Source organism: Amphiprion ocellaris, chromosome 11 (assembly GCF_022539595.1).
Source record: "Amphiprion ocellaris isolate individual 3 ecotype Okinawa chromosome 11, ASM2253959v1, whole genome shotgun sequence".
Classification (NCBI taxonomy): Eukaryota; Metazoa; Chordata; class Actinopteri; family Pomacentridae; genus Amphiprion; species Amphiprion ocellaris.
The window spans coordinates 18,297,113-18,323,711 of NC_072776.1; the positions used below are offsets into that span (position 1 = coordinate 18,297,113).

The window sequence follows — 26,599 nt, forward strand, 5'->3', positions numbered from 1 at the left end:
TTAGAGTTGCAGATTTTTGGTCATAAACCAAATTATCAGACAACTAACCATTTAACCTGATCATGGAGTTAACTCCTTAAATCTGTTTACGTACATAGTTAGAGTTACACCACTCATCACTGTGATTGTACAATAAAACACTAAAATCTTATCCGGCTGTCAATTCAGATCAGACTGTGACTGCAGCAGCGGTGACAGTAGCCCCAGTGACTGCAGTCTTAATCATGTAGAAACTAAGTATTCCACCTGAGGCTTTGTTCTTCCTGCTGGACCAAATGACCCAGATGTGACAGTAGTGTCGGCTCATTTTAAAGGAAAAAGTTCTCTGCAAGAACATGACTAATGCAAAAGTCAGAATGATAAAAGCCCTATTTCATAATGTTGTTTATGTACTTCTGTTGAGAAAATCCTGCCATGAGGCTGTTTTAAACTAAGTTCTGCAAAGAATTTACCATTTGAATTAGAACTTAAAATAAATATGAGTTAAAATGAGCTACAGAAGTTGGTTAGTGTTGGTTGGTGAGGTGAGATATCTACCAGACACCCAATTATCATGTGAGGAAAAGAGTTAAACAGTGACTATGAACACGTTAGGACAGCAAATAAGCAGCTCCCAACATCCATTTTTCCTCAAGGTTCAGTTAGATTACATGTAAAATTACTAGGTGATGTTAGGATACATGTATACAAGAGTGAGTGTGTGTAACATGATTCACTGTAGCAAAAGAAGTTTTTTGACAATAAGAAAAACTGATAGCAATACTTGGTCACGCTGTCCTAAGGCACACGGAGAGCTGATGTGTAATGCGCAAGCTTGCAAGTAGCACAAGTCATGATTATCATCTCCAAAAAGCATCCAAATAGAAGAAAACTTTTATTTTTTTGTAGGTATCACCACTGTTCCCTCTAAGCTGCGCGCGTGCGCAATTGCGCACTGCTGACACGGTCTCCGTGCACAGAAAATCTCTGCTGCGCACAAAAAAGAAAAATCCAACCTAAATTGTAAATAAAATAAACACGTAACAATTCATTCTGTGCTATTTTTCAATGTGAGTCAGTGAGTGACCGGTGACTGGCTGCTGCAGCCAATGATGCGATTCACATAGTATTTACCATAGACTGTATATAATGGTATTTACGCAGCTAATCAACGTCAGGCGTCCTTATGTGCAGCCACCGTTGTTCTCATAGATATGAATGAGTAGATAGGACACGCCCCTTTGAGCTGCGTGCTACGGCGAGGCTAAGCTAGTGGGGGCAAAGTTTCAGTGCATTCTGTTGATGTACATGGCGTGAAAACGGAAACAAGTATGCCATCTCACTGTGCTGCATACAATTACACACTGCATCATACGATTGAGACAAGGAAACTTGGAATGACTTTTCATAGGTAAGAATAGTTTTTGGCTCTTTTTTCATTATGAAATCTTGTTGAGAGCTTCCAGTCTATGAGAGCTAACTAGTTAGCCACTAGCAAAATGCTAAGGCGAGCTAGCAGCTTGACAACCAAATACCAGACGATTAATAGTAGCTGTAGTATAGTTGTACAAGCAGTAGTAGTAATACTAAATGTACAAGCAGCAGTAGTAGTATAAACAGCTGTTAGAGTCGTAGAAGTAGTATCAGCATTTGTAATAGTATTACAAGTTGTAGTAGCAGTGCCAATATCAGCAGCAGTAGTTACTGTACTACCACTACTACTAGTAGTAGTCACATTGCTATTACTACCACCAATACTACCAATAGTAGTTATAAAGCCTAACTCATGTATATCCAGATTACCATCTATGTTCTTCCTCCAAACCCATGTTATGATTGGGATTACAGGCAGTTCTTTAGGACTGCTCTCAAATAATAGAAATGTTACTAAACAAGGTTATACTTATCAAATTAAATAGCTCTGGTCTCCAGTATATTGGCGAATTCGGTTATTTGTACTTAATTTATTAGCATGATTTCTTTTTAATATGTTGTGTACAGACTTAATTACTTCTCTGTCTACTTTTCTTACTCCATGTAGGTTTCCCAGAGACTATGGGTTGAGGAGGAATTGGAAGTTTGTCGGCTTAGACCTGGTGTCATTCCATCAGTGTTAAACTTCCCGGCTCATCTTGGAAGAGTACGTGCCAGAAAGACCACGACCAAGCAGCCTTGAGATCTTAGACAGCGTCTCCCTGAGGTGGGTGTCGACGGTGTTCACGGTCAGGTCTGTAGAGGGGGGAGGCCGCCACCCACCTCCCCGCCTACTCTCTACCCAGACTCCGCCTTGGCTCCACCCATGTGGTCACTTTATTAACTACGATGCCAAAGGGACGATGAAATTACTTCTTTTCCTCTGATCTGTAGCTCAGTGAGTTAAGGGTTTACCTGTAGAGTTGCAGGTCGCTGGTTCAAGACCAGACCCTTCTTAAATTTTAAAAAAATCCTGACAAAGACAAATGCCAGTGGTGGGTCTTGAACCTACTACCTTCCACTTGGTAATCTCTCTTCTTTTCCCCTGAGCTACTCACTCAGATACTTTTTTTTTTTTTTTTTTGCGCATTTATCATCTATTTTTTTGCCATTTTCGAGTTTTTTTTAACTTGAGTCTCGACTCGATCGTTTTTCTCAGGAGGTTGGACTTCAGCCTTTGTGCTGGAGGGTTGAACTCTCAGTTCCAAGACTTTCAAAGCCTCCAGACCTCCCGAGTCCTCAGGACCTGAGCTTTCACACAGTCTGAGGGTTGAAATTTTCTAAGTCCCACAGTAGTTCTGTGTTAGATTGAACTTCCAGACAGTCCAAGGACTGATATCTTCTAAGTTCCTGAGTACTTCTCTGTTAGTTTGAACCTTCACACAGTCTGAGGACTGAAATCTTAAAAGTTCTTGAGTAGTTCTGTTAGTTTGAACTATCAGACAGTCTGTTAATGTTTCGATTAAATCTTTAAGGTTTTTCTTTTTAAAGGGATAGTTCGGGATTTTTGACATGAATCTCTATGGCATCCCTATCATTAGTGACATACACTCTCACTGTCTTACCCCTGACAGTGTCCCGTGAGCCGAGTTCTGGTCCGGTTCTGGTCGCGGCGAAAGTAGTCCGGCAGGTTTCCAGGGTCACTTAAATAAAACATATTTCTTCTAAAAACAGCATGTGTTCAAAAGAGTGATTTATTTGCATAAAAAAACCCATTTCCATGAAAAAGTCAGACCACGTAATCACTTGGCACTACTTCCTGTCCCGTCGTATCAACACCCGCTGTCCTCCAGCTGCGCGTGTTGATATCAACACATGTATGCAGCAGTCAGCTGGAGGACAGCGCGCATTGATACGACGGGACAGGAAGTAGTGCCAAGTGATTACGTGGTCTGACTTTTTCATGGAAATGGGTTTTTTTATCCAAATAAATCACTCTTTTGAACACATGCTGTTTTTAGAAGAAATACGTTTTATTTAAGTGACCCTGGAAACCTGCCGGACTACTTTCGCCGCGACCAGAACCGGACCAGAACTCGGCTCACGGGACACTGTCAGGGGTAAGACAGTGAGAGTGTACGTCACTAATGATAGGGATGCCATAGAGATTCATGTCAAAAATCCCGAACTATCCCTTTAAATGTTTTACCATCTTTTAATGTTTAATTTTCTTTTTAAATCCTTCATTGTATTTTCTGTGTAATTCCTATTTGAACTTTTATTGTCTTTAAGATATAATTTTCTAATTAAACATTTAATTTTTTAATTAAATGTTTTGTTTTTTTTGGCCTTTTATTGGATAGGCGTAGTGAGAAACAGACGAGAAGACTTGTAGCAAAGGGCCACTAGCGGGACTCGAACCCGGGACGCTGCGTCAGGGACCAGCCCCTGTACATGTGCCACCCGCTTAACCCGTTGAGCTATATGGGCACCCATGTTTTGTCTTTTTAAGGGTTTAATAATCTGATTAAATGTTTTGCATTTTTAAAAATGTTTAACATTCTTCTTGTTTAATTGTATTTCTTAAATGTTTAATGATGGAAAATACTTTATCTGTAATTTCTAATATTTGTATTTTAAAAATTTTGTTTAATTTCATAGTGACATGTATTGTATCGTGTTGAATGATCTCATTCCATATTTTTGTCTGTTTAATAGAGTTAAACATTAAATTACATTACATTCTATTAAACAGACAAAATATGGAATGAGATCATTCAACACGATACAATACATGTCACTATGAAATTAAACAAAATTTTTAAAATACAAATATTAGAAATTACAGATAAAGTATTTTCCATCATTAAACATTTAAGAAATACAATTAAACAAGAAGAATGTTAAACATTTTTAAAAATGCAAAAAATTTAATCAGATTATTAAACCCTTAAAAAGTAAAAACATTTAATTAAAAAATTAAATGTTTAATTAGAAAATTACATCATAAAGACAATAAGACTTCAAATAGGAATTAAACAGAAAATACAATGAAGCATTTAAAAAGAAAACTAAACATTAAAAGGTGGTATATGTACATATAATTTAATTGTATTTAATGTTTAACTCTATTAAACAGACAAAATATTGAATTAGATAATTCAACAACATACATGTCATTATGAAATTAAACAAAATTTTTAAAATACAAATATTAAAAATTACAGATAAAATATTTTCCATAATTAAACATTTAAAAAATAAAATTAAAGAATATTAAACATTTTAAAAAATACAAAATATTTAATTAGATTATTAAACCTTTAAAAAGACAAAACATTTAATAAAAAAATTAAATGTTTAATTAGAAAATTACATCTTAAATTTCTTAAATCTTTTTGATAATAAAACTTTTTAAAAGTTTTATTGTATTAATTTTTTTTGTTTGATTTAATTGCTTTTTGTTATGTAGTTTATTTCTTTAATCTTCTTTTTCTGTCAAGATTTTAACCCCAACCTTAAAAATGAAATAAACCCTTAAATCACAATGAAAATACTTCTGTTGTCACAATTATGAGTTAGTCAGTTATTCAGTTTATCGGTTCAACTTTATTTGTTTAGCACCTTTTACACAGATGACAAAACTAAACAAGCAAAGAGAAAAAACTATGATTAAAACTCAAAAACATTTAAAAAAAAACAAACAAACAAAAAAAACCAAAACATTTAACATGGTAATAAAATATGTTGTGTCCAGGGGATGGAGGGAGTTTATTGAAGTCTTCTTGGGCTCACATGGGAAATCATTTAAAATATAAACTTGATATTCAGTCTAAGGAAACTGCAGAGCGACAGAAGAAGCAACATTATCTCCTGTTTTCTCCTTTAATGAGTCGACTCTTCTTGTGCTTTCAGACCAAAGAACTACAGACTCTTCACAACCTGCTCAAACTCTTGGTACAGGACCTCACCACACGGGTCAAGAAGGTTTCCATCTCATTTCTACTCTGAAGCTCACCTTCTCCTGCTTAAACTGCTGATAAATGTTTCTGCTGCTCTAAAGTCTGGTCTCCAGAACTTCCTAAAAACTCTCAAAGTCTCTTCTGCTGCAGGTTGCTTTGTAGAACTGTTCCAGAAAACCTCACTAAACCACATGGAGGGGCCTCAAGATAGTCGTCCAAATGAAACCGTACAAAAACCAAACTAGCACAACCCAAACGCTGAAGTTTCCTGCAGCCTACCAGAGAACCTCTGAGAACAGAGAATCAGGACAGGAACTCTTACCTTCTGGACAACCAACGTTGGTTCTCAAACAAGAACACAGAATGTGTCTGACCAAAAACCTCTAAAGACTCACTACAGCCAAGATAAAGACACAACTCAGCTGTACCAAACCCACTAATCACTGCACACATTAAAACCATGTGCTAACTGTGGCTAAAGAACCACATTTACCAAAACAACTATCCAGTACAAAGCCCTAAAACACACCAAGAAACACATTAAAGACGATTTTACTGCTGGAAGCTGCAAGCCAACGCCTAAAGAACAAACTAAAGCAATGGAGCCAAACCCGGTTCTGTGGTGAAGAGCAGAGGAAATGTTTGTCTGCAGCTAAATAAAGCAGGAAGACACTGAGCTGCTCAGGTGTTCCTAATAACACCAATCAGCCACCTGGACAGCCAATAGGAACACAGCTTCCTGGAAGTCCAGAGGGCTGGGTTAGTGAAGGAAATTTAGTTTCAAGTTGAGGCAGAAAGTTAACAAAGAAAGTTGAAAACCACCTTCTGATCCCTGAAATCTCTGAGTTTTCACACAAAGAACACCTGAACATGTCAAACTGGTTCCATAGTAGAACCATCATTGTAAAAACGTCATAGTATGGTGTGTTGCTCAAAAAACATTATGACCCGGCTGTCAGGGGACAAACATGTAAGAAACATGAGAATAGAGAGAACCCAACCAGTAGGTCACAGTTTATCATCCCCCAGTCATCTCCTGAAGTCCATATGATGAGAGACATCAGTATCTGGTTGTTCATTTACCAGAGGATGCTTATAATCATGCTGATGTGGTCTGTACTCTACAGTATTTTAGTGACTCAATAAATGCCTGTTGTTTTTTTTTTTAATGCTTTTCAGTTTTTAATAAACATTTAAGAGCCTATATGTAATCAATAAGTGGCCTTTGCCTATCTTACGAAAAACTCACTCAGAACTCTGATATGTTAACAGTACTAAATAAATCAATAAATACATGCATACACACAAAAATAAGTTAATACATTAACTGTGTTAAGATAAGATTTAGATTTTAAAAAAGTTGTTTATGTTTTTGCAGAATCCAGTATTACTCACTGGTTGGTCATTACATTTTATTAGTTTGATTTCACTGTTTAAAATGATGCCACCTCTTTTCAGACAGAACCTGTGATAATAAAACAATACAAAATTTTTAGTTCCGTGTTAATAAAGCACTTAAAGCTTTAAATATGGCTAAATGTTTTTTTCAAAATTAAATATATCACTCCTTACGTGGTAGTGGCCCCAAGTTCAGTAAAGTTGGAAAGATATTCACAGATTCGGACTTCCAGCATCAATAACTCGTTAGATATAGGTTGTCAAAACATAAACGGTGCCTCTTTCCCATTGTTGCAAGGCAGACAATGTGCTACAAGCCCAGTTTTATCAAAAGTAGCTGTCTTTCAAGCTACAGGAATAACATTGGTGTCTATGGAGTGAACAGGGTCCGTCTGCAATTTGCAAAACCACTGCAACAGTAAAGAGAGACAAATATTCAATAACTTCACTCTTATACATTGTAGTGTCACTAAAATCACTGCAGCCTTCAACTGGCTCCTGTTGACAAAGTGTTTTAACAGAAATGTAAATGCTGTAATTTGATTCTTTTAATGAACCATGTAACTTGAATGGATGCGATGCTGGTGTGACCACAGTGCACATGTCTGATGTTGCTCACAGTGGTCCAAGGAACGCTCAGGGAGTTTGTGTGTTTGCTCACACTCATGAAAAATTACAGGGAACATTGGGTATCACTGCTTTGTCAGTGGATGAAACCAATCACCAAACCTTTGCTACATATTGTGTTAAAGGTTAATTATGAAAAAACTTTTTTAATGTGGAAGTACTGATTTAGGGTGTTTAGTTTTACCCCAGATCCAGTAAGACAGTAGTGTGATGCGCAGCTTCACTGAGGAGATGGAAACATCTGTGGAGCAGACACAGTACTGCTCACTGTTTGACAGCACAGCTCGCTGGGTTTGAAGTCAGTCCAACTAACCCTGCAGTATTTGACCAGAAGGAGAGTAACTATCTGAGCCTGGCATCACTGACGAAAAGCAGCACAGTCCATTTTCTTCCATGACAAATTACACATGCTCTCCAACACCTGAATAAACCTCCTGAGGGCTTTTTATTTTCTGTTTAATCATTGCAGTCGTCTTTGTTTCAAACATAGTTGAAGGAGGAAAGATGTGCCTAATACAAATGAAAATGCAAATTAGCCCCATTTGTATATTCAAATATAAGTGCTGTAATGTAAATGAGTACTTGTGTGTATGAATCACACACAGATCTGTGACCTACAGTCCATTTAGATGAAGAGACTGCAGACACTGATACAGTGACTGAGGAAGCTATTGTGAAAAGACAGATTTCACAAACAGATCAATAAAAATAAATCACTTGAAGCTGAGCATGTGCTGAGTCTTTTCAGCAGCTCCGGAGAATAGATCTAATTTCACCGGACCGACAGCTATTGATCCCATCAATAAGATAGCAGGTAATAGCACGGTGTTTGTAACAGATCTGAGTGGAGCTTTGAGCTCATACAGCTGCAACAGGCAGAAAGGAAGGCTCGGATTTACCAGAGTGAACACTCTAAATTGTTGCACATAGCCTGAGGATGTAGTTTGTCCCAAGTCTCAATCTGTTACAAATATCTCATTAATCACATTTGGATGTTAAGGATACAGTTACAGAGAACCAGATAATTCCATCACCTATTTTATCGGGGTTGCAGTGAGCTCTATCCAGCTGACATTAGGTGAGAGGTGGGATATACTCTGGTCCATAACAGGACCAACACAAACAGACAGACAACCACGCACACTCATACTCCCACCTTCAGCCAAGCATGTGTTTGGACTGTGGGAGGAAGCTGGAGCACCCACACAGGTTTAGAAAAAACACGAACACGCAACATGCAAACCTGCACCATTGTGCCACCCTGAGGACTGCATCACGATAAGAATCAATATTACATTATATACCCAGAACTGATAAAGACAACAAACGTGACTGACTGTTAAACTAGGATTTCAATAATTTCTGGAAAATCAAAGTTTACTCAACAACCAGACCTATTTCCACAGTGCTGCTTCAATGCTGGAGAGTTGATCCCCAGTGCCAAACGCATGCAGATCAGTAGAAGAAACAGGGGTGAGAATTCTGTGATATAACCACCAAATTTATTCCTTTTGGCCAGTGATAATGTGTAATTCAGGAAACTAATTAGAACATGTGTACACATACACAGGCTTAGACAGTGTGATTGCTGTAAGGAATAGGAGTCAGAGTTAAAAATCTAAAATACCTCAAGGCCAAAAAGAAGAAAATTGACTTTATGCATCTGTGTGACACTGAGTGCAGATAATACACACATGCCCACTTGCAACACCTGCCAGTCACAGTCAAGGAATGACCTCCAGCCATGCCAGCAGCTACCAGCAGCACAAATGTACTGATGCTTTAATACTCCTGCACTGCCGGCACTACAGTGTGTCTGAAATAAATACCTCCAGAACAAATTATGGTTTAGTATCAGGTCAGGCCTTCTAAGTAAGGGATGAAGACTGCTAAAGCATAACAAATATGACTAATAACTAAGTCAGCAACACTAATAAAGAGTAAGAGAACAAAACAGAGGATTTATCCGCAGTAAAGACAGCTCACAATTACTCATTTCTGCTGAGGAGAGCTCTTTATAAATGAAAATAAAAACGGTTGTTGTGCTCGCTGTGACAAAACAAACACCTAAATCCACTGTAGTCCACAAACCTACACCAAAAACAGTTATTATTCCTGAAAAGTGAAATAGCTGTCTATGAATGTGTGAACAAGAGGGTGCTGTGAAGTTAAAAAAAAAAATCTAAATCTTAAATTATCTCTGTAAGATTCTCCGAAAAAGTTGCGATACACTTTCAAATAAAGATGAAGAGATGATGAGAATGGCTTCTAACATTCAGAATAATCACATGAGCTCCATTTACTTCTTCAGGTGAAAGTGGATTTCTTTCCCTCCAATGTGGCACATGGTCAGATGAACACATCAACATAGGAAAAACAAGAGTTCGTCTTTTTTTTTCAAATCACTTCTGGCCTGTAAACGTGAGAGGAAGTCTATCCGGTCATTGAAAGTTATTTGGTATGACTGCACACTTTCCACTTTCTGACCTCTTCCACTCAACAAAGGGCCGTCCCACTGGTGCTGGTCCTCTGCCAGGTCACAGATCAACAAGAAGGTAACCTGTGTCCAGCAAAGTGCCAGTGATCACTTAGACTTTTTTGATCACATGCCTCCCTCTAGTGGTACATAGTAAAACAACCTCGCCAAATACTTCACATGTTGACTTAGACTAGCATTCAAAAGTTTGGAGTCACTTAGAAATGTCCTTATTCTTGAAAGAAAAGCATTTTTTTTCAATGAAGACTGCTTGTCTGGCTTTGTTCAAAGATTCTATGAGTACCACTAAATCTCTCTCTCTCTTTTTTTCAAGGATGAATCTTTAAAAAAACAAAAACAAAAAAACAAGTGTAAGCTGCCGTCTTACGCCTTGACTGCCAGCTCCAGCTACATACATGGGCGTAGATTTCAGCTGGAAAATGTATCACCCTTCAATATAGAGCATGTCCATTTGGCAGTACCAATAAAAAACATGGAAGATGCAGAAAACAACTATAGTTTGACCAATGCAGTAATGCTTCAGTGTGGGGCAGGTGTTTTCCTTCAGCACTTTCTCTTACTTTGAATTATAAAAATCGGAATTATGAGCTCATACAACAACTCAGTCTATGCGTAAATTGATGCATATATGGGATAATGAATGTAATTTTTTTTTTAAACTGGAGCTTTGTCATAGATTAGAACTCTTCACTTGTGAAGTTAATTTTGTTCATCTTTGCACTCATGTGATACTCAGTTTTTTTATATATGCATATATAATCCATTATACACTACCAGTCAAAAGTTTGGACACACCTTCTCATTCAATGCTTTTTATTTATTTGTATTATTTTCTACATTGTAGATTAATACTGATGATTCACCCTTTTTTGTTTACAGCATAATTCCATATGTATTCTTGTATAGTTTTGATATCTTCAGTATTAATCTACAATGTATAAAATAATAAAGCATTGAATGAGAAGGTGTGTCCAAACTTTTGACTGGTAGTGTATATCAAATTGCCATCTCCTGTCTGAAGTTTGTGTTTTCCTTTGCATGAGGAATTTCCAATATAAAGTGATGCAAAAAAGGTAAAGGCCCCCAGACAACATTTAAAAGAAACTCACACTCATGGTTACACACATGTGACATAAAGACATGAAAGTACCATCAATCTTCTCATCCAGTTGTCTGTAACAAAGTAACACTGGCCACCATATACAATACTTCTTAGAGACCTTAAGTATTTGTTTAGGTTCACATCAGTAAGCAACAGCTAACACATTATCTTTATCTACATTTTAGATGTCAAAAAGAAACATGCTCGCAAAGAAAGGTTGATAAAATCAACTTTCTGTGTTTCTGTGTCCTTAATAAGCTTCATGACTTTGTTAAAAATGCAGGCGTTGGCAGGAGTCAGGCTTCCTGTGGTTTGCAGGCCAAAAGGTAGAAATACTTGACAGCCACCAGCACCTCTGTCTCTGCAGAGGTCACCCCCATTACAGACATGAGCCTGGGTAGAGGAACACAGGAGACAGAGTAGCAGAATTCAACCAGAGGGAGCAGTTCAGAAGAACCAAGAAACCTACCTCACCATTTTAAAGGACTCTGCAAAACCAACGTCATTTTTTTCACAAAACAATATTCTTATCCATAAAACTTGTCTGTATGTTTATCAGGTTCATTTTCATATTGGACATGAAAAATACGGAATATATCACACTTAATGTTAAGGATTATTTAACTGTTAATATAAATCGTTACGCATAAACACAGATCAGCCAGTTACAACATTAAAACCAACTTTTTAATATCGTGTTGGTCCCCTTGTACCACCAGGATGTTGCCAGCAAATCATTTGGGTCTTCTGGGCGTCTGTGGATCAGACTTGTTAGAATGCTTTCTATGGATACTTGATCAGGTTTGGATCTGGAAATTTAGCTTCGACACCTGTTCCTTGAACTGTTCCTCACCAGTTTAAATTTAGAATATTTAACAGAGCCATGCAAAAAGTTCACCTTCTTTCTAAAAACATTTTGTCAGCACAATTATTAATGCACAAAGTTGCTTTTAGAAGAAAAAAAATCATACAGAACAAAAACACAATTTTGGCTTTAGATAAGGACACCTGAAGTGGATGTAAATTTGATTTTGTTACTGTTTTTAACACTGATTAAAACTGTATTCCAGCCCTGAAAATTTCATGTTAGGCTATGTTATGTTGGAAGAAGTAGCACCAATTAAAAAGAAATCTCTATCCAGCCCTCATGCATATCAGGGGCCTGGAAATACTGATGAAAGTAAAATATTGCACGGCTTTACTAAATACTTTTATTATACCTAAAACATCAACTGATTTAGTGGATCAGGTGGGAACATGTTTTAAGGTTTGGTAGATTTTACATGGGGCTGCACAGTGACTTGGTGGTTAGCGCTGTCTCCTCACAGCTAAGAGATCCTGGTTCGTGTCCCTACCTGGGATCTTTCTGCATGGAGTCTGCATGTTCTCCCTGTGCATGTGTGGGTTTTCTCCAGGTTCTCCAGCTTCCTCCCACAGTAGAAAAACTTGCTGAGGTTAATTGGTAACTCTAATGTGAGTGTGCTTGTTTGTCTCTCTGTGTAGTCCTGCGACCCTGATGACGATTCAGCGGTGTATAGATAATGGATGGATGGATAGATTTTACATGTTATGGCTCATTCGCCTCACCTGTCAGTGGTTTTAATGTTGTGGCTGGTCAGTGTGTGTGGAAACTGAGTTACTTGTGTGTGGCAGAAGGCTCAGTTTACCTCTGACAGATGGCCTGGGACAGACTGGAGGCCTTCTGTGGATCGTCTCTCAGCAGAGCCTGATAACTGGAGAAAGACTCCACAAGCCCCATGTAGCTGGACAGAGGCATCGGCCTTCTGTCCCACACACACTCCTGCCTGTAATACATGAAAGCAATAAGTCAGTGGATGTATTATAGTTGCACTCTGTACATGCCAAATATACAAAATATAAATATTTCTATTGTTCTTGTTTTTGTAGAGCATAATGTAGCATCACTGCTTTGACATATCAGTGTTGTGTACAGATTACCGGGAAACAGAGCAAGGAGGAAACCAGTCAAATGAAACCAGTTAAAAGAGGGGGTTAGAAGCAGAGTGGTCTAAACAATAAAAAAATCCAAACTGAGTTTTATATAATTTCTGTCAGATTTTATGGTCTAGATTTTAGTGGCAAAGTGGTCTAACACACAACCTTTTAAAATCACCTCTATGCTTATTTTTAATTCTATTAATTGACTCTTTGGGTTCATTCGTATATTGCCCTGAGTCACATTTTGAAGCTTATTTTTGTGATACTCAAGGCATGACGTCATGACATTTTGCTGCGTTACACAGACTTTAAACAGCTGAAACATTTTGTCTGTGTGTATGTGGGAATGAGCCGATATAAGACAAAGTGAAGAGTCTTCAAATATTCTAACAGCAGATTATTTGGCTTTACAGCCATGTCCCAAATTATGTTGTCTCTTGCGTGAACTTGCAGGCATTTTACTTTTAGACATTCCATCGATGACAGTCAGCATTTACAGCATAAATATGGTGGATTTAACTCGATTGAAAACCTATGGAAGACCAAATGAAGCTTTTAGTACATTTTTGTGTCTGTTTTTTATTTTATATATATTTTTAATTACTAGCAGTATTTCCACAAGTATATTCTTTTAATTAGTCCTGCTTTGTTGTATTAATTGCTAGTTATGTTGGTCCTAACATTTTTGCGTCTATTAACCAACTCAGTCCTGCGTGATATTTTTTTAAAATTTGTTTTGTAATATGTTTGATCTGTTAAAGCGGTTTTATCTGATTTGAAAGTAAGAATATATCTCTGAACAGTTATCTATACTTTTCCTCCATAAGTTTATGATTTTAACATTTCTTTTGAGCGCCTCTATCTTTGGATTTGATAGCTTGTGCAGTTATAGATCCACAAGTGGGATGTTTGCCATCTTACATTGTACTTTTTTTTCTTTTTTTCAGTCATTGCGTTACAGTTGTGCTTTAAATGTTTGACCATTCAAAATTTTGAACCCATTTTTCTCAAAAACTAAGAAAGTGGGTTAGACCACTGCTTCCAAACCCTACAAATTTGTCCTGGTAAAATATTTCAGTATCCTGATTTTCCAGAAAAAGACATGGTAAAATCTGGAGATGATAAAGGCTCCTTTACAAAATGGCTGACAGTAAAAATCAGATCTCTGAACTCTAACTCTGACAATGTTTCTATCTGGGATATAGCATGCTGTCACTCACCATTCCTTGTCAGGGTAAGGAAGAGACTCATATGACTCCCGGTACAAATTAATAGAGCTCAGACCAAGGCAGGGACTGCGGTATGGGTGCAAAGCTGCATAAAACTGATTGAATTTAACAGAAAGAAGTCATTAGATTGTTAATTTTCATCACTTCGTTAATGTAATGACAAATCATATGAACTAGGTACGTTCTGTGCAGCAATACTCATGCAGTAGTAAAGATGCTTTAACATCTATACAGTGTTGGTGTGTATTTTTAATGATGTCCTGCTGAGAAACATATGCAGCCTAACTAAAGCGTGTTGCTCAGTTGAGAAATGTTTTACCAGAAACCTCCACTAGATGGTAGTGCTGTTCATTTTAGAGTCAAGGCAATACATTGCCTGAACAGAAAACCAGCTGATCTAAGGCTAAAATTGATGATGGTGAGGTACAGTTTATTTCCACTACATCAACAGATTCATCACTTTTGCACCTCTTTTTCACAACTTGTTTTACTACACTTACTATAAATAAAATCTGAATCAATGTTTCTGTTGTACCCATTGCATGTAATCGTATTCGTCACAGATATCCTGTGTCTGGACAGGTGAAATGTGTAACAGCAATAGTAAATACTACTAATAAGTTGCAGTATTTCATGTTTTTGATATAAAGCATGTAAAATCTTTAACTTTAGATTGCCCCAGCCTTTTTGTGCACTTACAAAAATGGAATCAAGGCCTGAACTGAACTGAAAGCGACATTTCTGGACACTGAATAAGAGATGACTGATAATGTGTGCATACTGTATAACTACAAGTCCCAGTTTTAACAGTACTGCCTCATAGTGTATCTCTTTTTGCAGTTGTGGTCACATGTACATCAGTTTACATTCAGAGCTTCTCTCAGGTGACTATTCTGCCAGTACCTCTTTGCAGATTTGGTTCAGTGTGTGTGAGCAGCAGTCAGGGTAGCTGAGCTCCATGTCAACAGTGTAGTTGAGCAGAGCCAAGCAGCCGCGAGGCTTCAGGACCCTGTGGGCCTCTCGGAGAAAGCGTGGCCTGTCAAACCAGTGGAAGGCAGACATGGCCGTCACCAGGTCCACTGAGCTGTCAGCGAACGGCAGCTCCTCTGCAACACACTGTCTGAAGATGGAACAGGAGCGATAGCAAAACTCTTCACCAGCCGCAGAATAACTTTCCAACTTTACCAGGAGCAACATACGGGGTGTTTATGCAAAACTTCTGACAACACAAAGCTCGAGCAGGAACAATGTGACCCTTGTCTTGTGAAAGTCGGTCATGCTGAGAGGCGCTTGCTACAGAACATTGTTTCTGGTCGAGCTAAGATTCAGTAAAGTAGATTAACAGAGCTGAACAAATGATGTGATAGTCATTGTAATGGTTTCTTAACATCTCATCATGCATTTTATTGGGCTTGCTTGACGGCACACTCTTCAGAAATGGAAAAAACACAGATTTCAACAACAATACAAGAAAACTAATCAATTAGGAGACACGGTGCATTTAATATGTCTTCCACATGCTGTGTCCTGTATAGTTTACGTAGGTCCGTGCTTACCTATAAGTAATGTTTGGCTCTTTAGCATAATGTGAAGCCACTTCTAGCTGAGCAGGACTCACGTCTGTCCCCACCACAGAAGCAAAGTGTTTGGCCAGTCGCAGTGTTCCCTGTCCTGAGCCACAGCCCACGTCCACTGCCAGCTCAAAGGGCCGACCTTTCTGACAACATATTTAAAATGTTATGGGCTTTCCAGAAAACTTAACTGACACTGTTCATTGGTAATGACACCTGTAATGCAGTCTCAACATTTCTGTCTTGCAGTACTTCCTTATTGAATTAGTAACACAGAAGCCGTCCTCCTGCTGTACTTACTTGCTTTTCCAAGAAGTCAAACACTTGTTGCATTAGATGATCTGATGGAGAGATCCTGTATTTCCAATAGGAAGCAGCATGGTCTTTGCCTTCAAACAGACGGTGAGCCATGGCTGGATGATGATATCAAAAAAAAAAAAGATTAAAGCACACAAGTTTATGTCTTCTTACCAGATAGAGGAGCAAACCTCCACACTAAAGAGACTGAATTCCTCTCTGGCAGCAGTCAAATACACAAACACACACACACAGTCTCACACTCATAGATACAAACAAAAGAGGGACACAGTGGGGTGCTTGAGAACTGGGAGGTCCCACTAGATCCACTCATACGTGCTATGTTTCATAATTAGGGCATTTAAAGGGACAACTGCAATACCTTTCATTTATTAATATAAGCTATGTGTTTATTTCTGTGCACAATAGGTACCAGTATATATATTTTGAAATCTATTAATTACATTAAATGGAAATCAGGCCAAACTGAAAATGTCTGTAAGGGTCAGCTTAAGGGTCATGTGATGGTATGTGTTTCTGTCTGAGTCGATGAAGCCCCCTGGAGGTGATGAGGGAGAGGTAAGAATGTGGGGGTGGGACTCTGGTGGTTTTCTTTGGTTCTTTAAGTCATAATCCAATCCAGGACATACAGTCTATGATTCAGAATTGAATCTTCATTGTATGCATGCTGCTTTGTTTTTTAAGCTATTTTTTCAACATATCTAAAATGCTGCACAGAAGCATGGTGTCACGGGAAGACAGACCCAGGCGCAGACAGAAAACAGCACACAGAAAATGCAGAAATAAGGTTTATTACAAGAACCAACCAAAGCACAATACTGAAGCGAGAGAGGGAAAGGAGAAGGAACTAGGGACGGGTCAAACCAAAACTGAACGCTCGAGGGCAGGGTGGAGAAAAATAAACTAAGAGACACTAGGATTCTGACTACTACACTAAAGACAACTCAAACTAAAAAAAAAAAAAAAAACTCAGGAAAGCTAACCAGGGCTAAGTAACACAAAGCTAGGAAAGCTGGATCCAGGGGCTATCACAAAAACAATCACGTAGCTGAGAGTCTGAACTGAATACGCCAAAGCGGCGGAGTATTACTGAACGCCCATGTGGCGAAGAACCACAGAATTAAACCTATTAAGTCTGACACCAAAACGCCAACACAACAGAATTGGTCAGTAAAAATACACTAATGCACAGAACGCCGATAGGCGACAATTAACAGAAGTTTACAGACCATAACTATCCTGCACAGAACACCAACACGGCGAAGGATAATCAGAAAAAAAAAACACTACTTGAGGTACAGAACGCCAGCAGCGGCTGTTAATGCTGGAGTTCAGTGCTCCAATGCTTCACCTTCACAAAGTCAGTTAAATGCTAGTTACACAACAATGGAATGTCTTTAAGATTTTATTTTCACAATCATAAGAGATACATTATTTTATACTACAATGGCCAGTCAACTCATCCAATCGCATCTAATCGAATAGGGTGCAGTATATTCACTAGAGGTGTACTTCATATTGTCTTAATCCTACACAGTGCACCTGTAGCGTTTTGAATATTGAAAATGTACTCATCACAACATCATGTTTTCTCTCATGTGAAGGAACCTTACACACCACTTGATCCTGTTTTTTTTGGTTTTTTAATGAGAGATCACCCAGTTCTGTACTTCAGTACATATGTAAAGGATGCACATAGAGACCATGAACCCAATGGATTCATGGCCAAAAATTCTCTGAATAAAGATTAAAGAAGCGGTATTGAAGTAGTTATAATAATGTTTTTTTAAAAAGGCCACCTGCAGTGCCATGTTTTCAAAAGCTTGGCTAAAAAAGAATGATTTCATTTATACAGAAGTATCCAAGCACCCCATCTGTGAACAGTGGTAGGCACATTAAATTTCAAAAGATTTTGTTGCCAGTTATGTAATATCTCAGTGAGCATCAAAGGGATCAGCTGTGGAGTGGGAAATAGTTTGAGAAGTTATTTCACTGCAAAATGAAACATACTTTGTGTTGGAGAAACCTTGTAGAATACAGAAGGAGTTGTATACTGAGGGAACGATGGTTTATTTAACAAACACACTCCTTAATGCATAAAGCATAGATTCTTTATAAATTGTAAATTGAAGCATCTCTGAAACACACACATCCTCTCTGTCTCCAGAAACATACATCCAGTGCTTTAGTGTTGATCATTGTGGTTTGGATGCCAGGACACAGTAAAATTCCAGTTCCTGCTCTATTTCAGTATCTGGAGATGTGACTCCCATCTGCTCCAGAAGCCTGGAAGGAGCACAGTGATTGGTCATTCAGATCACTCAGACAGTTTCTAATAACAGAGAATAACTGAAGAGTAAACATCATCAGACTATAATAGTAACATATCACAATCTGAATGTGAGAGAGTGTAGTTGACCTTTTCTGAGTGTTGACCAGCAGTTCTTCAGCACGTTTGGGGTCTTTTGACTTGTAGGTTTGGAACATGGACCAACTCTCAATGAATCCCACCAGAGTCCTCACTGATCTCACATACTTTGCCTGAAAACAATCAATCCTTTTGGATCGATATAAAATAAATAAAGCGAAAGTGAAAAAACAGACTGTAGAATAGCAATAATGACTCATTTTCTATAAAGAAAATCATTAGCATGATGCAGCTAAGATGACAAGCTCTATTCAGCTTGGTGAAGTTTTTGTATTACTGCTGCTGAATTCTCTTTCAAAGAAGCATAAAATGGAAGAAAATGAGGCAGCATACTTCTGACATACAACTTAATACTGTCTCTGCCTTTGAAGGGTACAGCAGACAATGGATAGGTATAGCTTTAGGTCAGGTAGGTCTTGTAGTTACCTCTCTTTGTCTGGAAAGGGGATGGCAGAGTACAGCTTTTCCAGCTTATTCTCGGCTAGAGCTACTCTTTCGCTTGTGTATGGCAACAGCACCTGGTTTACCTGAAAGTGAGTCAGTGCAGATGTTCAGCAATTTAAGATATTTAAATAGTGGATGTAAAATGAGTAAGCACACTGATTACTGCTGGGTTGCCAGGTTTGGTACTGTCTTGTCTGACCCATCAGATGTAGACTGTGGATATTAGTCTGCACATAGCAAGTTTTGTTGAAGATTTTAACTGTACATTAAAGCAGGCCTGCATGGTTCTTTCTGTACTGTTTTAATAGCAGTGCTCAACTCCCTGCATGTAAATGTTCTATTAAAACAATGCCCCTTAACACTGTTTTACTTTTAACTTCTATTTAAGAAGTACATAGTCTGGCTCCAGTTGACATCTCAGAACTTTAAACCCCTTATCCTGCAACTACATCCCTCAGAATAGAGAATCAGTTGCTGTTAAAAATTGCATGGGCTGGTCTTAAAACAAAATGGGACGATGCTTTTACTGTTTTAGCCCCAGCATTGTGAACAAGCACCACCTTACTGTCAGAACAGCTCAGTCAGTCGAGCATGTTAAAACCCATCTGTAGAGACATTTGTAGAGTAGTAGCTTCTGAAATTTTCTTCAGTCTTTTTTTTTCAAAGTTTTATGTCTTTTTTTGTAAATCACCTTTAGCACCACTTACGAAAGATGCTGAGATTATTATTATTATCATTATTATTATTATTATTATTAGTGGTAGTAGTAATAGTAATAGTTATAGTAGTATTGCTATATTTTTTGCAGGGGCACCATCACTGTATCCTGGGCTGTGGACCACCCAAGACAATTGTGATTTAAATAAATACAAATAAGGCACAGGGTTTTTTTGCACAGTGGGTTGGTTGTTAGCATTGTCACCTTGCAACTATATGATCCTTGGTTCGCGTCCCGGCCTGGGCGTGGGCTCTACACTGCGTGGAGTTTCCATGTTCTTCCTGTGCATGCATGGATTTTCTTCAGGTACTCTGGCTTCCTCCCACAGTTCAAAAACATGCTGAGGTTAATTGGTGATTCTGAATTGTCCATAGGTGTGAATGTGAGTGTGATTGTTTGTCTCTATATGTAGCCCTCTGATAGACTGGTGACCTGTCCAAGGTGTCCTCTGCCTTCACAGTAAGTCAGCTGGGACACACTTCAGCGCCCCATAAATAATGGATGGATGGATGTTTTGTTTTGCCCTCCATAGCAGAATGCTAATGAGGTGCATAGTGCTGTGGATATGCTGTGGGTCAGAGTATGCAGAACTATATACTATATTAACCTCTACTGAGGCATGACGGTACTATACCTGGCAACTTCAATATGATAGCAAAACTTTAGGAAGATAAGCAGAGTCACTGACCCTGACTGTTTTATATCAAGAGACAGTCACAGAATGTAAATAAGAACAAATTTTACTTTTTGATTTAATGCACAGAAAAAAATAACGATACATGATTATTTGTTAACTGAGCTTTACTGGTGTTGGAATATAGTTGTTTCTCTACCACTGGACAGACCAGCGGTATCTGTTTCTCCTTGATTTTAGTTGTTGCGTTAAATTAGATAAACTGTGTTTTGTCTGCAGCTTAACACAGAAAGAAACAAACTGCATATTCCCACAACTATCCTTTACCCTCCTGAGTAAGCTTGTACATTTATTTATTTCATTTTTATATTCACCAAAGATGTACACACAAACAGAAAACAAACAAATATGACATCAACAACACAAACAACCCCAGCAAAACAAAATGGGAGGCACAATATTGTACATTAACACATTAAATAGCAAGGGGATATACAGTGTGGTGCCTCCATTAATTATTCATTTCATAATTAGAGGGTCTGTTTGACCTACATAAGGGGAGCTGAGGTTGCAAAATAAACTCATGTACTGCTGAGTATTAACTGCAGATTATTAATATATGTGAAAATTATTCACAGTGCTGAAATGTAAGAAGACTGAAAAATTCCATTTGAGTTTATAGTTTCTGTGAAGAAAGATTTTGGTTCATAAATCTTCCAGTTTAAGACCATCAGTCTTTCTGCAGCCAAAACAGCTAAGCCCAAATAATTTATTAACTCATGTTGCTTCACCTTTTCAGTCTTTTATTAACTCAGTGTTTAGATGTTGGTGCTTACTTCCTCACTGTGCTGACAGCGGTGCTGTTACACCGCTCATATGAAACCAGAGGCCTTTCATTCTGCACTTACCTCTTTATAGATGTGGTTGAGTTTTTCTCCACAGTTCTGGTATTTGAGTTTGGTTTTTGAATCACTGAAGCCCAGCAGAGCAATGCAGCCTCCGGGTTTCAAGACCCGACTTGCTTCAGCCAGGAACTTTGACTGATCAAACCAGTGGGCTGCTGAGGCTGCTGTCAACAGATCTACAGAGGCATTGGGAAAAGGAAGCTCCTCCGCTGTCCCCTTTCTGCAACAGACACATCACCAATGTAGCTGCAGACACATTATCTGGGCAGCTGACAATGCAACTTAATAAACCCTACCGGTGCCATTGAGTTATACAAATAATTAGATCCATTAATCAAACAGAATATATCTCGTTGAGGTTAATTTTCTGTATCTGTACAAATCTTCCTCTTGGTCCATCATGTCTTGATATACTAAAATGTGGGGAGATATTAATGACAATGTACATGATTATTAAAGTGCTTAGAGTGACTGATTTATAACCCATTACAAGTGTTTCTTAAGTGTTGCAGTACTTTAAATATATAAGGGGAATGTTACCCTATGTCAGCTGGGACACTAATGAGGATTAAGCAGTGTATAGATGATGGATTTTGAGGGTAATCATCTTGCACTCCACACAAAATAAATAAATCATTCAGCTTGTATTTGTTTACTGTTTCCAACTATCCATCCCATGGCTCTCATTAAGTTTGACATCATCAAACATTGCATCAGTGTCCAGTGGCGTAAAATCCCCAAGCACTATGTTTAACACTTATGAAGATACACTGGGGATGCAGCAGTAGTGGGCATTGAGTGGGGCTGAGGGATGCATGAATGTTGTAACCTTGCATCATCAACCTGTGTGCATGTGTGTGACCAGTTGTTCTGAAAAGTGTATTACAGTCCTGAAGTTCTTTGAGGAGCATTACTGTCTGAAACTTGACACTAACTTTGAGAACCAACTAGCGAACTTTTATCACCTTGTTTAAACATTGCGTATCAAGGTAGCATGCCACTCCTGGTCAACAAACCGCTTTATCAGTCAATTGTCCAGTTGCTTTTCAACCTATGAAAGTGGAGAGCCAACGTAAAGAAAAAAAAATCCTAAACGATTGCAATGTTTTTGTTAAACCCCTTGAATTAAAGCTGAAAGTCTACATTACAATCACATCTTAATTTATTCATTTCAAATCCATTGTGACAGTGTGCAGAGGCAAAATATCAAAACTGCCATTGTCCAAGTACTCATGGATCTGACTGTATTCGATGCCACATTTGACTTGAAGTTTTCAATCTGGCTGCTCATTCATCACGTGTCGAGTGAGTGCTTTACCTTAATACTAAGTACACTGCATAAAAATGAACAATCAACCTGATGCCGATTGCCGCAAATTCACATCATACCACTTCCATTCAGACTGCAGCCAAGATAGCATATGCGTTCCCTCAATGCTGGTTTGTGCATATTCAACACGTACCTCGGAACCTTTCGCAAGCACTGGTTTCTCGTAAGACCGGTTGGAGTGGAACCTAAATTATTATATATCTGTTGTTATTACTACATATATGTTCTATGTGTAATAGACAAATGAACAATATCCACTTCATTTAGCATCAGCTGGAAAGCAAAAACACAACTAATATTTTTTTTTATATAATTGTAAATAAATTCAAGCGTCAAAGGGGTTAACATTCTGACTACTACCATCCTAACAGTCTCCATAAACGTATTAGATCACAAGGTCAGTCATGTACTGCTAGCTTGACTTGCATGTTTTTCATTTTTGTTCATTCTCCATTTGTAAAACTTGAAAAATATGTTCATTTTGGTTGGGTTACTCAGTACGGCTCTCCAGGGTGGCAAACTGTGTTTAATTGTTCTTGAGGGATAATGATGGTAATGACCTGTTGACCATTTCCAACTATCCGTCCCGTGAGCTCTCATTAAGTTTGACATCAGTGTCCAGTGGCGTTAAATCCCCAAGCACTATGTTTAACACCTATGAAGATACACTGGGGATGCAGCAGTAGTGGGCATTGAGTGGGGCTGAGGGATGCATGAATGTTGTAACCTTGCATCATCGACCTGTGTGCATGTGTGTAACCAGTTGTTTTGAAAAGTGTATTACAGTCCTGAAGTTCTTTGAGGAGCATTACTGTCTGAAACTTGGCACTAGATCAGATTTGGACTGTTTTACTGAATCTTGAATGTATGTGACACTGTTTCATTGTTTAGATGGCAATCCTTTACACACCACTACACATAGTCACACATCCAGTTGGAAGTTCATAGACTTGTGTCAATATCATGCTGAAACTTCAGAGCTCCTTTCCCTCTGTAGGAACCTCAATCAGTATTTAAAGCCTAAATAAAGATTAAAGGTTAAAGTTGAAGGTTAGGGGAGTTTGAAAAATAAACTTATTCAGAGTTACTGTATACAAGTAGAGTGATACCACTTGTGTTTATATTGAGTACATTTCTACAGGCGGCACACTGTTAGCATGGCTTACTCACTCTCTCCTACCTGTATGTGACGTTGGGGAACCCTGGCACTGCTCTGGCCTCCTCCACCTGACACTCACTGACGTCCATTCCCACCACTTCTTTGAAGTGCGGTGCCAGAAGTCGAGAATGCTGACCTGTTCCACATCCCAGATCCACTGCCAGCACATGTGGCTGGCCTTTCTGCAGATAGTAACACATGTGAAATACTTGTTAATAAGACATGTAGAATAATATAATACAAACAAAGGACTTTATGTGCTATGATAACATGTACTGCATATTGTTATGCCCATAAAACATACCTTTTTATCTAAGTACTGGATAATAATGTTTTTGAGCTCAGTTGGAGGTAAAAAGCGATACTTTTGGTAGACAGAAGCATGATTCTTCCCTTCGAACAGCTGGTATGCCATGGAGGTATTTTTTCCACTCTTCTCTTGCTGTTCTGTTTTCAAAGTATTTTCTCTGACCTCTGCTGCAGAACAACCTTCCCTTGTTGAGCAAAGTTCCGGTTTATTGCCCTTCAGTCTCTTGTTTGGCGCAGTTTCATTCCCTGCCTTTTAGTATCATGTAATTTCTATATATCTTCTCCTTTGTTCTGCATCTTCTAACCTTCTTGCTGAAGACTTCGTTAAAACGCTTTTCTGTTCAGACTTGTTCTGCACTTTGCACTCTGCGCTATTGCCAGCATTTAACTTCACCCTCCTCCTGAAGTGGAGTTTTCCACACCTTTTAAATATAAAACTAACAGGCAGGGAGCCAATCATTAACAAACAGTGACAGTGCAAATCTAGCTGCAGCCTCAAACATAGGACTACAGAGGCCTTTATAACTTTAAAATAAGAGCCATATGAATGAAAGTAAAAGTGATTGCATAAAAAAAAACTATTCCTTACTGGTTGTAAGCTGCCTCTGATGTCAGGAGTCAACTCAGCTGCAGATTTGTTAACAAAGTGCAACAGAGGCAGGGCCTCTTGTTTAACCCTTTCATGGAGAATTTCTAAATGTACTGCTGAAAAGTGACACAATAAATGTGGAACACATTCCAGCTTTAGCAACAAAACTTCTTCAATCACATAAATGCATCTGCTTGTACTTACATGACAACACAAAACAGAGCTGAAGGTCTTCCTTTTCATTTAGCACAATCATACTCATAGAAAAACCTGTCTAAAGAAAATCTAAAATTATGTTTAAAAAATGATGGAATGCTGTGACGTTTAAAAACTGCAACATAAAGTGAAAATGTTTCTCCAATCAGCATGTAAATTTTTGTAAAATTGTTTTTCTGAGAGTTAAACTGTTTTTCATCTTAACTCAGTGTTTATTTTTCAGAAAATGGAGATTCTCTTTTAATAGGACTCCAGGTAGCCTGTCAGGTGGGTATCACTGCATTGAGCTATTTTCTAAAAGTCAAATGTGACACTTTCTGTACATGCAATCGGGCCTTTAAGTATATAGACAGAGATGAAATGCTTGTACTTTTGCCATTGTGCCTCACCACATTGGGTCTGAAATGAAGGAACCATGATACACTGCCCGTCCAAAAAAAAAAAAAAAGTTGCACACTAATATTTTGTTGGATCGCCTTTAGCTCTGAGAATGACACACAATCACTGTGGCATCATTTTGATAAGCTTCTGCAAAGTCACAGCATTTGTTTCGGCCCAGAGATGCATTAATTTTCTGCCAAGATCTTGCATTGATGATGGGAGAGTCGGACCGCTGTGCATAGTTTTCTCCAGCACATCCTAAAGATCTTTAATGGGCCTGAGGTCTGGACTCTGTGGAGGACAATCCACGTGTGAAAATGATGTCTCATGCTCTCTGAACCACTCATTCACAATGTGAGCCTCATGAATTCTGGCTTCATCATCTTGGAACATTCCCATGCCATCAGGGAAGAAAAACTCCATTGATAGAAAGACTTGGTATTTTTAGCATACTTAAGTAGTCAGCTGATCTCATTCTTTAGGAACATAACATTGCTGAACCTGACCAACCCCAGACCATATAATCCTAACCCCCACAGGCTTGTAGGCACTAGCCATGATGAGTGCATCTCTTCATCCCCCTTTCCTCTCACCCTGAGGCCCCATCACTTTGGAACAGGGTAAATCTGGACTCATCAGACCACAAGACTGACCATATCTCTTCCTCGAAAATGATGACTCACCACTATCCTTTAGGCTTTAATAATGCATTGGATGGTTCTTAACCTGATTTTAATAGTTTTATCTCCTTATTTCTTTTCCTTGCTTGATGCAGGCCAATAATTTGACCCTTCTGAGATAGATTAACATCCTTTCTACGACCACAGGACATGTCTTCCAACATGGCTGTTTAAGGAATGAAAAGCTCCACTGTATCAGTTAGGGTGAAATAAGCTGCTGCAGCTGAAACATAATCATCACTGCCGTAACTGTCCAATGGAAGGCTCTTACCTATTTGCTTAGTTAAATCCAGGTGGCAACTTTTTTTTTTTTGGATAGACAGTGCATGACTACTTTAATTCAAGCTCAAATTTTTATTCAGGGTTAGGTTAAAGACTATTTTTCATACCTGGACAAAATGATTTGGCATCAATGAGTTATTGAAGTCTGGAATGCATTATCATCACCAAATGCTGAGTTTTCTCCCATGAGATGTTGTCCGAGGCTGTTACTTCAGCTGCTGCTTGTTTGTGAGTCTTTGCACTTCAAGTGTTTTCTGGGTTGAGGTCAGGTCAATGACTCAGCAATTTCGGAACAATCATTTTCTTTGCCTTAAGAAGCTCTTGGATTGCTTTCACAGTATACTTTGACTTATCCATCCATTAGTACTTTGAAGCACCATCCTGTCCTATTTTGTAGCAGAGATTACAGCTCTGTATACTTCAGAACTCATCCTGCTGCTTCTGAAAGGGAGAGCCGTGAGCATCTGAG

The 26,599-nt window shown here is 38.4% G+C and overlaps 2 protein-coding genes across 3 annotated transcripts; both read right to left on the reverse strand.

The window, feature by feature from the left end:
• Positions 1-8,738: 8,738 nt before the first annotated feature.
• On the reverse strand, positions 8,739-18,343 carry zgc:162780 (uncharacterized protein YafE). Of its 2 annotated transcripts, XM_023268221.3 has the most exons (7): positions 18,231-18,343; positions 16,038-16,150; positions 15,723-15,883; positions 15,070-15,286; positions 14,158-14,261; positions 12,646-12,783; positions 8,739-11,371 (listed from the first exon to the last, which is right to left on the reverse strand). In XM_023268221.3, the coding sequence occupies exons 2-7, from the start codon at positions 16,146-16,148 to the stop codon at positions 11,275-11,277; spliced, it is 828 nt and encodes a 275-aa protein (XP_023123989.2). In that variant the 5' UTR covers positions 16,149-16,150; positions 18,231-18,343; the 3' UTR covers positions 8,739-11,274. The 2 variants fall into 2 exon arrangements, with proteins under 2 accessions (XP_023123989.2, XP_054871225.1); XM_055015250.1 differs by lacking the exon at positions 18,231-18,343 and having other exon boundaries at positions 16,038-16,701.
• Positions 16,831-24,473, reverse strand: zgc:162396 (uncharacterized protein LOC555292 homolog). The gene is made up of 6 exons (XM_023268219.3): positions 23,978-24,473; positions 23,695-23,855; positions 21,188-21,404; positions 18,910-19,010; positions 18,475-18,612; positions 16,831-18,341 (listed from the first exon to the last, which is right to left on the reverse strand). The coding sequence occupies exons 1-6, from the start codon at positions 24,086-24,088 to the stop codon at positions 18,251-18,253; spliced, it is 819 nt and encodes a 272-aa protein (XP_023123987.2). The 5' UTR covers positions 24,089-24,473; the 3' UTR covers positions 16,831-18,250.
• Between the last annotated feature and the right edge of the window lie 2,126 nt (positions 24,474-26,599).